The 15,698-nt window shown below is 38.4% G+C and overlaps 1 protein-coding gene across 1 annotated transcript in view; it reads left to right on the top strand.

Moving 5' to 3' along the window:
• Positions 1 to 47: 47 nt before the first annotated feature.
• The window catches only part of RAP2A (RAP2A, member of RAS oncogene family), a 33,856-nt gene continuing 18,205 nt past the window's right edge, over positions 48 to 15,698 (top strand). Inside the window, exon 1 of the mRNA XM_045810995.2 lies at positions 48 to 630. Within this exon, the coding sequence (XP_045666951.1) occupies positions 317 to 630 (314 nt within the window). The 5' untranslated portion in view covers positions 48 to 316. The remainder of the gene's footprint in view (positions 631 to 15,698) is intronic.

The raw sequence follows: 15,698 nt of genomic DNA, 5'->3' as shown, positions 1-15,698 counted from the left end.
TGGAAGCGCGAGGGGCGGGGCGGGCGGGCAGCACTGCGGGCCCGCGGCTCGGGCGGCTCCGGTGGCTCCGGCGGCTCTCGCTCGCTGCTCGTGCTCAGTGCCTGCCGGCGCCCGCGGGCCGCATTGCCGCCCGGCTCGGCCCATGCCTAGGGCTGCTGCTCCCTCCGCCGGCGCCCGGGGGGCCGCGGCGGCCGTGAGGTGGGGGCGGCCGCGGGAGGCGGCGGGGCCGGCCGCCGGCGCAGGGTCCGGGGGCGCAGCGCGGCGGGCGTAGGTCTATGTCGCGGGCGGCGGCGGCGGCGGCGGCCGCGGAGGGACGATGCGCGAGTACAAAGTGGTGGTGCTGGGCTCGGGCGGGGTCGGCAAATCCGCCCTGACCGTGCAGTTCGTGACCGGCACCTTCATCGAGAAATACGACCCCACCATCGAGGACTTCTACCGCAAAGAGATCGAGGTGGACTCGTCGCCGTCGGTGCTGGAGATCCTGGACACGGCGGGCACCGAGCAGTTCGCGTCCATGCGGGACCTGTACATCAAGAACGGCCAGGGCTTCATCCTCGTCTACAGCCTCGTCAACCAGCAGAGCTTCCAGGACATTAAGCCCATGCGGGACCAGATCATCCGAGTGAAGCGGTGAGAGGGCCGGGGGGCGGGCAGGGGGCTTCGCGGTGCTGCCGGCAGCCGACGTCCCGGGGCCAGAACTCCCCGGTGCTCTGGGTGGCCGTGGGCAGGGGGAGCTGTCTAGGGAGATGGCTCTGGGGTCTCATGCTCTATAATAATTTTTTTTTTTTTTTGCCAGCATCACCACCATCATCATCTTGAATCTCAAATTTGAGTGCTTTGTTTCACAACTCAAATTTGGCATCCCGTGAACCCACAGCACAGCTCTTTGTCTCTTGGATATTATTAGTAGCACTTGTGCAGAACCCCAAAGGAAACAAAGTTTAAAACTTGCAGTGGGTGAAAGGGTTGGGTAGGTTTGTGTTGGGAGGAGGGGAGCTGGGCAAGCATAGTGGAGACATTTTCAGATTGAACAACAAAAAATCTACCTTGCCAATATTTGACAGCAAAAATTGCTCACACGTATATGGTAAAAATGTCAGGTCCAGAGGAAAGAGACCTTTCTCCTCTCTTAAAAGATTGAGAGGTGCCAAGGCGTTTTACAAAAATGAACGGTGCAATTAAGACGAAACTTTAAAGACATTATTAAATTATTTGAAGACATCATAACAGTTCAGTGAGATTGAGTTATTAGCATATAGGAGCACAGATATGCCATTTACATTAAAGAATGCGGCTTAACTTTTTTTTTAATCCAACTGCCTTACCCCCTCAAAAAAAAAAAAGAAAGAAAGAAAGAGAAGGAAGGAAAGAAGTAAAGGAAAAAAAGGGAAAAAAGCGTTCCTGGAAACAAAACAGAAGTTTCTTCAAAGGTGTAACTCAAGTATTAGCTAATTTAAAGTTAATGCAAACCAGCTCTTTCCTGATACAAACTCTTTATTTATTTTTTTTACAGTGTGCATTTTGAAAATAGGGCTGGTTGCTTAAGTGGTCTAAAATACTTGTTTCCTCTTCAATTAACTATATATTTTCCTATAATTTCAAGGATCAGAAATATAATAATATCTTAGGTCCAAGTTTTAGCAAAATTTTTCTAGTTACTAGTTACATAGTATTCTGTGTGATTCTTATTATTAGCTAATAATTGCTAATAATTTTGATTTAGTGTAATTTTTTTCTTGCCTAATTCTAGCTTTAGCCCTAAATTTGAAGACATTTACTGAAAGATAGTTGTAAGTGTACTGTAGACACAATCACGTTGAAAGTCAGTTAGAGTCACTCATTTTGAAAGAGCAAATATCGAATCATGTGTACTCAGTAGGTACTCAAAAATTCATTACAAGGGGTGGATTTTTAATGCAACATGAGATCAAAGGATAGGCCCTGTCCCCACACCCCTTTAACTCATTGCACATGCATTTTAATAGCTAAACTAATATTTTGTATATTATTTCTTGTTAAATTTCAAACTAGAATAAAGTGAATATTTTCATGGTCTCTGTTGCTGTTCTAAGATCTGTAAATCTGATAGCTTTTTACTTCTCCAGTCTCATTTTCTTAAAGTTAATTGCTGTAGATAACAAATGGGCAGTTTTGATGCTAAATTTAATAAATGTATACTTAAGGGGCTACATTGAAGTGACTCAAATCCTTAATTAGTACACCACCCCCCAGACTACAAAAAAAAAAAAAAAAAACAACAGGGCAGTCTAATACATTGTCACACGTCAATCTTAAGCCATATACATTCATCAGATAATAAAGTGAATGCCCCAGCTGCCCAAACTTTACATTTAAATATATACATATAATTTAAACATTGATAAAAGGGCAAACTTCTTGACAAAAGCCTAGGGGACAGAATATGATTTTGTAGTTTCTCGTGGTTTAGTGGAGGTTACTGATAGTGGGCTAGTCTAAACTTGGTATGCTGGAACAATTTATTTGTTTGCATCACAACCTAGAGAGAAAAATAAGAGTAAAATTCTACTTGCCCAGGTGTCATTTTATTCACTAGTCTCAGTTCTTGATGTAAAAAAAACCATGGATCTGCTGAAGTCAAGTTCATAAACTTTTTTCACTGGAATTCATCCATTGTAGCCATAAGGACCCCTTGGGCCCGTCTGTGTCCTGACATTTTATATCTTACCCTCACTTTTACCATCTGGCCTCGCAGCCCATAACATGTTATAAGTAACTTAAATAGAAAGAAAGGATCTGTGTATATTGTGTATATTACAAGGTAATAGATGATGCCTATGTGAGGCTGAAGTAGGCGTTAAATGTGCAGGTGATTTCACTCCTCCCACTTACTGAGAATAAAACATGATTTTTCAAATAAGTGAATTTTCTACTCTTTTTGGTTATCAGTTTTTAAATTAACCAGCTGCTATAGGAAGTATTCAGTAATTACTCCTTCCCCTCTGCCCACTAGCTGCTTTACATATTACAGCAGTTTGGGGGATATTTAATATCACCATAATGCCAGTGACCAAAGTGAAGTGCGGAGAGGTTTGGTGTTTTACCCAAGACTAGTCACTGATAGAAGGATTTAAACCAAGATCTGTTATGATCCATGTACTCTTCTCCTATACCAGGCTGCCTTTGAACTTGTTATTTACTGGCAAATTCAATACCCAGCTTTTGGTCTAGGGAGGTATTGTTCAATACAAGTATAATGTGAGCCACAAATGCAATTTAAAAATTTCTAGGAGCTTTTTTTTTTTTTTAAATTATAGAAGATAAAGTTAATAGTGTATTTTTTAATACACTATATAAAATATTGCCATTTTAACATGTAACCAATATTCAAAAATTGAGATATCTTACTTTTTATTCTCAATTTTCGGAATCTGTTATGTGATTTACACTCACAGCACATCTTAATTCAGACTAGCCATATTTCAAGTGCTCAGAAGACACGTGACTACAGGCTACCATATTGGACAGTATACATCTAAGATGTATAAATTGTAGGGAAACAAGCCTGTTTCCTTATCTGTGAAAGAGATGCACCTTTCAAATTCTTTAATGGGGTTAAATGAGATAATTTATTTTAAGGTGTCCAACACAATACTTTGAACACAGAAATTGCTCCAAAATTCCAGCTGTTCTTTTATTAATAACCTTGTCACCCTACCTTCTTTAAATTTGATCCTTGATATAAATGTAATTTTAGAGGAAATAAATTTGTGACTGCCTTCTGAAATTCATTACCTGATATAGCCAAGATGAGGATAAAAAGCAACTGGGGTTAAAACAACCCTTGGAAAAATTTTGCTTGTAGATTCTCAAAATATTTTCCCTTATTAAGGGCCTTATGGAAAAGGGGAGGAGACTGAAGCTTTAACTTCAAGTATAGCCAATTCATGGCCACGCAGTGAAATGGATCTTTTTATTGAATTGTTCTTGTATGGAAGGTTGTGCTTTTAGAAAAATCTAGAACAAGCCCATACTCCCTCCAGTGTTTACAGGTGTAGAGGCATTCATGGACGTACACTCTCTCCTGTCCAAGCCAAGTGGACCAACTAAAAATGGCAGTATTTATAAATTCATATGCTTTCCTTTTCCAACTTGACTTCAGATGAAAACACACGCTCAAGAAAGTGTGATAGGGATACAGAATATGTTTCAATGGAAATAAAACTAGAATTTTTTTCTGATTTCATAATTGCTTCTCCCATTCCTCCCAGAGTAAGCCATGGTCCTGACTTCAAGTATCTTGGAACATGCCGTCCAAGGCCTGTTGTCTTAGAATAAAGTCCAGAAATCTTCTACATGACCTTCCAAGGCGCATGCTCCTGCCTGTCTCTGCCTTTCCAGTCTCACCTTTTGCAATCTTCCTCGTCCCTTAGATTCCAGCACCTGCTTTCAGTTCCTTGAAAGTATCTGTCTGGGCTTTCCTTGTACATGTAGCAATCATTTACCTTTTGCAGTTAATTCCTACTCGCTTTCATCTCTACTTAAAAGATTTCCTCCTCAGGGAAGCCTTCTTCCTCTTCCCAGACTGAGTCAACTCCTTCCTGTCTTCCCACACCAGATTAATGCCGTGCCTCACCTCTTCCCTGAACCATTCATACTTCAGACATCAGTGGCACCCTGTAGTCCCTCTTCTTGTGGCACTCACCGACGTTGAACTCTGTGTGATGATAGACGTGCAGTCGGTCTTTCTCATTAAACTCCAGTCCTGTGTGGCTAGCATAGCTCCTGGCACAGAGGAAACGCTCAAGAAAAAAGTGTTGAAAGAAAACCTAGTGTTTGGAAAGAAAACTATTTTTATTGTCCTTTGGCCTCAGTTTCCCCAAACATTTTAATTTTATAGGTGGGGGAGATGATTCTTCAGAGTCTGTTTTGCACATGGAGTAGATGGTCTCCCTTCAGCTCTAACATTCTGTCACAGTACTTGTACCTAGTTGGGGTGACAAGGGAAGGGGTGAAGTTTAATAAGAATCTTAAAGCATCCGGAGCACAAAGCCTTCCAGATGGAGGAAGTGGCATGGGAAACTCATAGAGTGTGTTTGTTGGCTGTTAAATAGACCAGATTGGCTAAACTAGAAATTCATATGAAGAGTGAAAGGGGGGAGGTAAGGCTAAAAAATGTAAAGCTGAGTTACAGAAGTTTAAACACTTTGGACTCGATCTTGTAGTAAAGGACCGTGATCAAAATTGCTATAGAAATGGTCACATGGAGGTGATCTGATAGAAGATTTAGTAGCAATAGACCAGAGTCAGGGGCAATAATCCTGCGATATTGTGATCGTCTGTCTAGTTTGTACATAGAAAGATTCTGAATTAGCATAGTGTCTGTAGGAACAGAAAGGAAAGAAGGGGAGTGAATAATATTGTAAAGAGTGAATTAAACTTAGTTGGAGAGGGAAGGGGAAGCGTCAAAAGTAACCTTGGACGCTTTGGACATGAGTGAACGGGATTATGGAGGAATAGCTGGGGGACATTATTTCTGCTTTGGAGATGGTAATCATCCACAGAGAGGCACCTAAAAGTAATTAGAATATTTGAGTAAAGCCTGAAAGATCACTTTACCTATGAATATAAGAACTTAGGATCATCCCCGTAGTTCAATGTGGAGAGTAGATGAGATCTCCTGGGTAGAATATAGAGAGAAATGAATGGATATGGCCAGAAATAGAAATTGTAAATGAATATGGCCAAGGATAGAACTTGAGAGTTGTAAGCTATATAGAGGAGGCTTCACACATTCCTATAGGCTAGAAGGCGTGGGGCATTTTTAAGATTGGGAAAAAGAACGTGAAGAGACAGCCGATTTGCACTATCCAAAGTGAATTACTTTTTTTTTTTAACTTTTATTACTAATATTTCTATATCATGTAAGTGATCACTTTTAAGTGACCAAACTGATCATTTGCACTTTTTCTCCTCACAATAAGTAGCCACAAAAACCTTCTCTAAATAGAGGCAGGTGGCCAATTGCTACACATAGATCTTGACCCACGACAGATTGGTGCTGTGGATCCGAAACCAGGGAATACATCAAATGTTTGTCCCAAGTAAGTGAAATTTCTAGACTCTCCCACCACTCCTTCCTCCACAAACACTCCCTCAGTTTGATACCTCCAGTAACCAAAATTGTCATTGGAAGCTGAGCCTCCAAGGTACGGAGAGCCTAGAAGCCATGAATCACTTTTTAAAGCCCCAAGTGTTGTCTTCCTGAGGTGGAAACTTGTATTTGCTGCGTTATAAAATTAGAATATTACAATATTGTACTTTTCTCTTTGCCGTCCCAAGATCGGAATTGTTTAAATTCCCTTTGCAGATAGAGCAGATGATCTCCCTTCAGCTCTGACATGTGTTGGTACTTCTGTCTAGTGGGCGCCATGAGGGAAGAGGTAGAGTTTAATATGAGCCTTAACGAATGAGCCGCCTGTGACCCGCAAATCTTTTCTAGTTAAGATTTGGTGAGAATTGTGTCAATGAAATCTATAATCAGAGGGATCATTACTAGAATTTTTTTTTTAAAGGGAGGGGGGCAAAAGTAATTTAAATAGCCAACCATTCTGGACACAGACAAAAGATATCACCTGTCCCTGCCTATTGATATAAGTCCTCCAGTAGGAACAAATGGATGATTGATTTGAAGGTGACCTCACTGACCACCCAATGAGAAATACTCAGGTCCCCAGGCAAGTGGATGATGTTGACTTTCTAGGGCTACTTTAGGAAAAAGTCGAGTAATGAATAGGTAAACACTAAGGAGGAGGAGGAGGAACTGATAAAATATCTCTAGATGACTCAGCCAACAGGAAGACCCAGCGAAGTTGGAGTCCTTTTATTTGTTGAAGTTTTCCAGTTAGTAATACATGTGAGTGTTTTCTCTGTGTCCTCTTCCAGGAAATTCTATATGGCACACTAAAATGTATAGATGATACATTTATATATATTTCTAAGCAATGAATTTTACATAAAAGCATGTATACCATACTTAATTCATGAGATTTTTTTTTTCTTATCTAGGATAATTTTTTTTATACAGTTTTTTTTCTTAGCCATTGTCTTCAAACCTAAGCCCCTGGGGAAGGATGTGTGATTCCACTCTAGGGTTGTTTTGTTTTTGTTTTTGTTTTTGTTTTTTTGCTTCTGTTTTTACTTTTCCTTATTATCTGTTTCTCTCTCTCTCTCTCTGTTCTTACCTACTATTTTCTTATGTACTTGTATTTTTCTGGTTTATGGAATAAAAAGAATTGTAAGTACGCTACAGTTTTTTGGAAAAATATCTGAGTTTGGATATGAGTAGACTCTAATACGAGATAAAACTGGTGGTGACAGAATAATTATGAAAGTATAAATGTAGAAATATTATTTCTGTAGGAAATGCATCATGAAATTTTAAGTGTGTGGAAATACACCATATATTTGCCTTTTTATTTGTTACTTTCACAGTTGTGGTTCATGATATTAAAAATTATTCTCAGCCTGACAGAGAAAAGTTAAGTTTCGTAAAGATACCTTTATGCTTTACCAGATCAAACTGTGCCCTTCAGTAGAATAATACCAGTAATGGTCATTCTAGGATTTTAGACATCCACAGTTCCATAAAGTATGTAAGTAAAATGTAAAAATGTTGGTGAAAGTTTATCAAGATATCTAAAAAGAGCATATCTCTAGTTGCGGAGATTTTAACATGGTATATACTGATTACTCTTTCAGTAGATTTAACTTTCTACTTCCAAAAAGTTGAGACCTCTTTGGAACTATTGGGCCCAGTGTTTCAACTATTTCATCTTTTATTCTTGTAGGAAAACCCTAATAAAACACCTACATTAGCCTGATTTTTAATACATTTCAGTTTAAATTAAAGGTCACAACTGTGAAATAAAAAATTTTTAGGCCTGTGAGTCCAAATAAAATTATTGGATATCTGAATCAAATATCAGCAGCTTATTGTATTGAAATCACAGTTTGGTAAGTCCAGTAACAAAGCAACATTGGGAGTCTTGGAATGTTTTGCATTTTATTACTTAATGTTGAAGATATTGCACATTGCTGGAAACTCATCTGAATAAGCTATTTAAAATAGATGACAGTGTGTAAATTAAGTACACTTGTAAAATATACATTCTTTTTACTCAAATTGCTCAAATATATTCACTGTCAGAATTAGATTGTTGTTTTTGCTTGTTCTGTTTTTTACTTTCTCTAATATGTTTAAGGTTTGAAAATATACCAAAATTGATATTTTAAGGGAAAATATAATGATTTATAATTTTTTTTAAAAAACCTATTTTTATTGAGATATAATTGACATAGAACGTATTTAGTTTTAAGGTTTTTTTCACTTGGAATTATGCAAGAGAAACATTGTAAACTTTTATTTAAAACATTTAGAAGTGTTACTCCTCATAAAACATGATAATTTGATATGTATATATATATTGCATAATGATCACCACAATAGGGTTAGTTAACATCCATCACCATACATCGTTGCAGTTTTTTTGTTTTTTTTGTGTGATGACAATTTTTACAATTTTCTCTTACCAGGTTTCGCATATACACTCCAGAATTGTAACTATAGTCACCATGCTGTACATTAAACCTCCAGGACTTATTTATCTTATAACCAGAAGTCTGTACTTTTTGACTACCTTCACCGATTTCTCTCTCTCTCTCACACACGCGCAAATACGCACACGCACCCACATGTGCACATACACACACATACATCCTGCCAACCACTAATCTGTTCTCTGTATCTGTGAGTTCAGGTTTTTGTTTTCTTTTGTTTTAAGATTCTACATGTAAGTGAGATTATACAATATTTGTCTTTCTCTGACTTAATTTCACTTAGCATAATGCCCTCAGGGTCCATCCATGTTGTCTCAAATGGCAGGACTTCCTTCTTTTTTATGGCTGAATAATATTCTGTTTGTGTGTCTGTGGATACATGTGTATACAAACAGACAGACACACAGACCACGTTTTCTTCTTCCGTTCATCCATTAGTGGGCACTTAGGTGGTCTCCATGTCTTGGCTACTGTAAGTAATGCTTCGGTGCACATGAGGGTGCAGATATCTCTTAGAGATAAAGATTTTGTTTTCTTTGAATAAATACCCAGAGGTAGAATTGCTAGATCGGATGTACTTCTACTTTTAACTTTCTGAGGAACCTCCGTACTGTTTTGCATGGCGGCTGTACCAGTTTGCATTCACACCTACAATACACAAGGATTCCTTTTCTCCACATCCTTGTTAACACTCCTTATTTCTTGCCATTTTGATAATTACCATTCTAATAGGTGTGAGGTGATATCTCATTGTGGTTTTGATATGCATTTCCAAGATGTTCAAAGCACCATTTCTCATATTTGTTGGCCATCTGTATGGCCTCTTTGGAAAAATGTCTTTTCAGATCCTCCGCCCATTTTTTAATTGGGTTGTTTGTTGTTTTGTTTCTGTTGAGTTGTATGCGGTCTTTATATACTTTGGATATTAATCAGATCTATGTTTGAAAATATTTTCTCCCATTTCATAGATTGCCTTTACATTTTGTTGATGGTTTCCTTTGCTGTGTGGAAGCTTTTTAGTTTGATATAGTCTCACTGTTTATTTTTCCTTTCGTTACCTTTGTTTTGGTATCACGTCCGAAAAATCTTTGCCAAGACCAGTGTCAGGGAGTTTACCCCCTATATTTTCTTCAGAGTTTTATGGTTTCAGATCTTTAATCCAGTTGAGTTGATTTTTATGTATAATGGAGGTACTGATCCAGTGTCATTCTTTTCCATGAGGCTCTCCAGTTTTTCCAGTACCATTTACTGAAGAGACTATCCTTTCCCCATTGCATAGTCTTGGCTTTGTTCTTGTGAATTAGTTGACCATGTATGTATAAGTTTATTTCTGGGTTTTCTAGTTTGTTCCATTGACCTGTGTGTCTTTTAATATCGGTGCCATACTGTTTTAGTTACTGTAGCTTTGTAATACAGTTTGAAATCAGGAAGTGTGATGCCTCCAGCTTGGTACTTCTTTCCCAGAATTGCTTTTAGCTATTCAGGGTCTTTTGTGGTTCCACACAAATCTTAGATTTGTTCTATTTCTGTGAAAAATGCCATTGGAATTTTAATAAGGATTGCATTGAATCTGTAGATTGCTTTGAGTGGTATGGACATTTTAACAGTATTTTTCCTGTCCAAGCATGGGATATCTTTCCATTTATTTGTGTCTTCTTCAATTTCTTTCATCCATATCTTACAATTTTTGTTTTTTAATTGTTATTTTCTGTCAAAAAGCAAAACATTGAAAAAAATAACACATCTCTCTGTCTACTTCTGTGTATTCACTTAGCAGTGGCTTTCACGTTTTCTTAATCATGGCCCTCAGTAAGAAATACATTTTACATTGTGACACAATACAGACAGCATATATACAAGTTTCATGAAATAATAGTTAAACTTGTTATGTTGCTTGTATTATATTTTCTATTTTAATCTTTTTATTTTATTTCATCGATTTTAAATGTTCCTCTTGATCCACTAAATTGATCTCGTCACACACAATTTGAAAACTGCTATCCTAGAATATTTGTACTCTAAGAAAAATGAATAGAAGTATCTCTGTAATAGTTGGAAACAACATTTATCTTTTCTTCCTGCTTTTCCAGTTTCCATCAACCCTATATAAATGCTACAAAAATGAAATACTTCATAACATGAGTTAGTAAATGCTCTCTCACTAAACAAAAAGACACATAAAGTCTATTTTTCAAAGAAATATTTATTTCTGTTGGTTGTGCATATTAGACATATGGGGACCAATTTCTCATTTGTTGTGGAATTTTATTCATTCTGGTAAGGCAGGAGAGCTCCTGCCTTGTGAAGACTTAAAACAGAAAGAGATGTAGTAGGATTCAGCCCGGGATGTGTGCTTACAAGGATTATCCATCACTACAACAGGCTGTTGAGGAGGGTTGGGAAAGTGATCTATATTAGAGCTTTGCTGCATCTGTCCAGGATGACATTGATTCAGCTCTGCCTGTGACAGTAAAAATAGACGAAGACGGCCATAATTATATAGATCTTAACATCACTTAGTAGAATTACCCAAGAGAAAGATCATAAACCTTTACTTAAAACATTTAGGAGTGTTATTTCTCGTTCTTTTCTAGGAGCAACCCTTAAAAATTAATAATTCAGATATGGAAATACTACATCATATTAATAATTCAGTACATATTAGTATTTTCTTTATTAGGTGTCTTTACAGCTTTCTGTCAGTGAAGCCTTGGAGTGTTTTTCTCAGTTCTGGGACGGAGAATTTTTTTGTTTTATTCTAAGTTCTAGATACATCCATCCTTAGGATTCCGGTGATTATAAAAATACTGCATATAGGATAATTGCTCTAATTTAGTATTTTATTTTATTGCACATACTGATCTTATTTATGAAGACAGTAAGTGTTAATCTGGTTAAAGCTGAGTTGCAGTACTTAGTCACATGATTGGGGCAAGTTAAGGTTATCTACACCTCAACTTCCTCATCTATAATATGGGTACAATACTAATGAGGTAATGAATGTAGTGTTTCTTTACGTAGTAACCCTAAAATATCTGTAGTAAAGTTTCCCCCAAAATCACACAAACAGGAATGGAAGCCAAGCATTTATCTGATTTTATAAAACAGTATACTGCCACATGATTTCTTAAGAATTAGACTCAAGAATTGCCTTACCATATCTAGATAAACTAGATAGCAAATCTCGTAGTGCTTCTCCATTTTTTTCCACTGCTTTCTTGTCTCTTTCTGAAGTTGCTAGTACAGTATGCTATAGAAATTATAGCATAGACCCTGAGTGTTTTGTCTTTGCCTTCCACTAGAGACTATGTTGGCTATAAATGGTGACAGTATGTTTTTGTGACTCACAAAGAATTGTGATGATTTTTAGTACATATATTTTAAGTATAAGGAATACTTTATAAAAAGTGGTGAGACATATAATTGTTAAGTAACACGTCTCTAAGTTGATAATGATAATAGACCTTTTTATGAATACCAAAAACTATACATGGGGTGAAGACAATTTAACACTCTTTATGGCCAGTTTAGATAGATAGATAGATAGATAGATAGATAGATAGATAGATAGATAGATATGGCCAGTTTAGAGAGAGAGAGAGATGGCCAGTTTAGATAGATAGGTAGAAGACAGATAGATAGATGGCTAGTATATAGAGAGAAATATGTTGACAGATTTTTAATGAATTGATTTCAGAAGTTTTATCTGTCTTTGTATAAAAGTCATCAGCGTCAGCATTAAATACTATGGTTTAACCCACTTCATTTGCATTAACATTGCTCTGGGCGTTATGCAAAATCAGAACAAGATAGTATCTGTCCTTCTGGTATGCCAAAATGTACTGTAAATGAATATATATTTGACAGTGTTGAGTTAATTGTATATAGAGAAAGGGACGAAGTGCATTCTCTAAAACAATTTGATTTCTAAGTTTCAAAATATTTTTCCACCAAAAAACATTGCTTTTTCTAGGCCACCTTTTCTAGGGACTTTCTCATGTGCTGTAACTCATAGAAATGAAAAATTTGTCTATAAGAGTAATGCCTACGATTATAAATTCACTGGTTATGTTAAGTATATTTTGATCCTCCCTGGAAATGAAATCTTCGTTTCTGTTTGTATTTGGTTATAGAATGGTTTGAGCAGAATTGTTATTTTAGAAAGCATTAGAAGAGTAAACTGATTGGTGGAAAATTGAGAAAAAAACAGTAGAATAACTAGTCCTCAAGGAAGATAGTTGGGAGCCTAGCTAAAGATAAAAGCTGATTACCAAGGATAGTCTAATATAGATTAAGAAATGAAAAGTAAGCTTTATCTTTATATCACTTTTGTTTTTGCATTTAGCAAAATAGATATCCAAATATAGTGTATATAAAATTATACTGTCCAAAATATCATCCCCCCCAAATGATCCACATGCACTCAAGACTGTTCCTTATCTGCTTTTGAACCAACACTTCAAACAAACTTTGGCCATCAGTAGTGTGAAGGGCTGGATGCCCGTGGTAAGACAAATAGTTAATACATGTATGCACACATAGATGAATGCTAACTGGAAATTAAGAGAATTTTTTTAGTTTATTTTGAAGAGCAAGAGATGAGAAAAGAATTTCTCCGTGGTTAATTCAGTGCATGCATACGGACTGATAATACTAATGACACAGAACTTTTCTTCAGGGGTCTTGCATTGAGGAGCAGTAATGTTTGCATAAACTGTTCTTGCTCTCAAACGGCCATTAACCAGTTTGGGCATGCTGGTTCCTTAGTGAGGAAGGATCCAAACAGAGTGTTCATCTCAGACAGAGCCGCCACATGGGGCGCTGGGTGGGAAGGCCCCTCCGGCGGCAGTGTGCGGGCTCAACAGGGAGAAGGCTGTGGCCTCCAGCAGCAGTTACCCTGAGAGAAGCAGCCAGTGTGGCCTGTTCCCATCTGTGCCTAACAAGTCAGCACCCTGATGATGGTAGGATATCTCCCAGAGGTACATATATTTTGAATGGCTGCCCTTGATGACAGACCTTGTTTATTCCCAAGGCCGTCCTGAACAGATCATCTGGTTTGATTGAAAGAAACACTTGGACATTGATGGAAGAGAGGGTTGTTTGGGGGAAGGAGATTTGGTCCATGGCTTTCATCAGCACATCCTATAAAAATAACAAGTTTGGAAGCTTTGCTTTTTGGCCGTACGGATTGGCTCCAAACAATCCCATATATCTGTCCTTTAAGTGTCATTGCTTTGATCTTGTCCCTTGGCTCCAGCAGTGACCACGTGTCTCTCTTTACTTGGGCCAGTTCTGGTCTCTGCCTGTTGCCATGGCACATTTTTTTACAGTGCCCCTTTCCATCTCAAAAGTGTCTCTGGGCAATAGATTATATGGTTATTCTAGACTCTTACCTGAAATTCCCTGTTTTTAGAATTCATCACAACTTAAATCCCATTTTTACATGTATTTTTGTGATATCTGGTCTATATATATAAAGAGTCTCTTTGACCGACACCCTTTTGCATTCCATTTGTTGATGTGGATCAATAAATCCTGATAAACTGGAACGTTTATTCGGTTTTTAAAGATGACATCACTTTTTCTAAGCACGCCAGATTAAAGATGGCTGCAAAGTCTTTACACAACTCCCACGGAGAGGAGAATCTGTCTCCCCTCCCCTTGAGTCTGCCCTGGCCGGTGGCTACTTTGACCAACAGAGGATGGCAGAAGTGGTACTAAGCAAGTTTTGGGCCTAGTCACTAAGAGGACTAAGCACCTTCCCCTGTGGCCTTTTGGAGCCCTGAGCTGCCATGAAAGAAGTGCAGCTACTCTGCCGGAGTGCCACGAAGAGACCATGAGAGTCGCCATGCCCACCGCATTCCAGGCCCGCAGTTAGGCCATCTTTGACCCTCTGCTCAGCCCAGCCCTAACTGAACACTACTGACTGCGCCCGGTCAGTGCTACGGGAGCAGAAGAATTGCCCACCTGAGCTCCGCCTAAATTCCTGACCCATACCATCATGAAATACGGTAAAATGGGGGCCGCCTGGGTGGCTCGGTCGGTTGAGCGTCTGCCTTCAGCTCAGGTCATGATCCCAGGGTCCTGGGATCCAGCCCCGCATGGAGCTCCTGGCTCAACGGGGAGCCTGCTTCTCCCACTCCTGCTCCCCCTGCTTGTGTGCACGCTCTCTCTCTCTGTCAAATCAATAAAATCTTAAAAAAAAAAAAAAAAAGAAATACGATAAAATGGGTATGTTAAGCCATTAAGTTTTGGGGGTTGTTTTTCATGCAGCAGTAGTCACCTGAAACAACAAAACATTTTTAGGTACACATGTTATTTTAGAAGTTAGTGTGATAAAAGAGTACTATTGATGCTTTGGATTTCTCTGTGAAGATCCTTAAAAAATACTTCCTAAAGATAAATGATAAGTGAATGAGTTAATGTATCTTAACTCTTAAAAGGTGACAGATTGATAGAAACACCTCACCTGCCCTCACATTTATCTGCCCTCAAAATTTATCTGCCGTGTGTCGTTTTACTCTTCCCATCCACACGTAATTAACTTTGAAGATCACATTTGATTTTATTAAGAATATAACATGTTAGGGGCACCTGGGTGGCACAGTCAGTTAAGCATCTGACTCTTGATTTCGGCTCAGGTCATGATCTCAAGGTTGTGAGATTGAGCCCTGCATAGGCTCCACACTGGGAGCGGAGTCGGCTTGGGATTCTCTCTCCTTCTCCCTCTGCCCCTCTCCCCACCTCTCTCTCTCCCTCTCTTTAAAAAAAAAAAAAAAGAAAGAATATAACATGTTAGAGTTTAGTTTCAGCAGAAAATCTAAGTGTGTGTATATGCCCTTTGACATATACCACCATCTAATTTAACAAAAAAATTTCCTTCCATGTGTTTGGTGGTAAACTGCTTCAATGTTGATATCAGGCATCTGGCACATAGAAAGGTTGTTGAATTAATGAACATAGGTCCCTTCAGGTCAGTACATTATGCATTTGGGCCATTTTCCTCCCAAGTATCTGGACCCCCTCCCCCCGCATACCACAAATCAAATTAAGCATTTCAGTATCTAATGCAAGGTATGATAAAGAATAAAAAATAAAAT

This window comes from Ursus americanus, chromosome 10, assembly GCF_024610735.1.
Source record: "Ursus americanus isolate L20-20 chromosome 10, mUrsAme1.1.p, whole genome shotgun sequence".
Lineage (NCBI taxonomy): Eukaryota > Metazoa > Chordata > Mammalia > Carnivora > Ursidae > Ursus > Ursus americanus.
The sequence above is the reverse complement of the archived record's forward strand: the minus strand, read 5'-3'. Positions and strand labels throughout refer to the sequence as shown.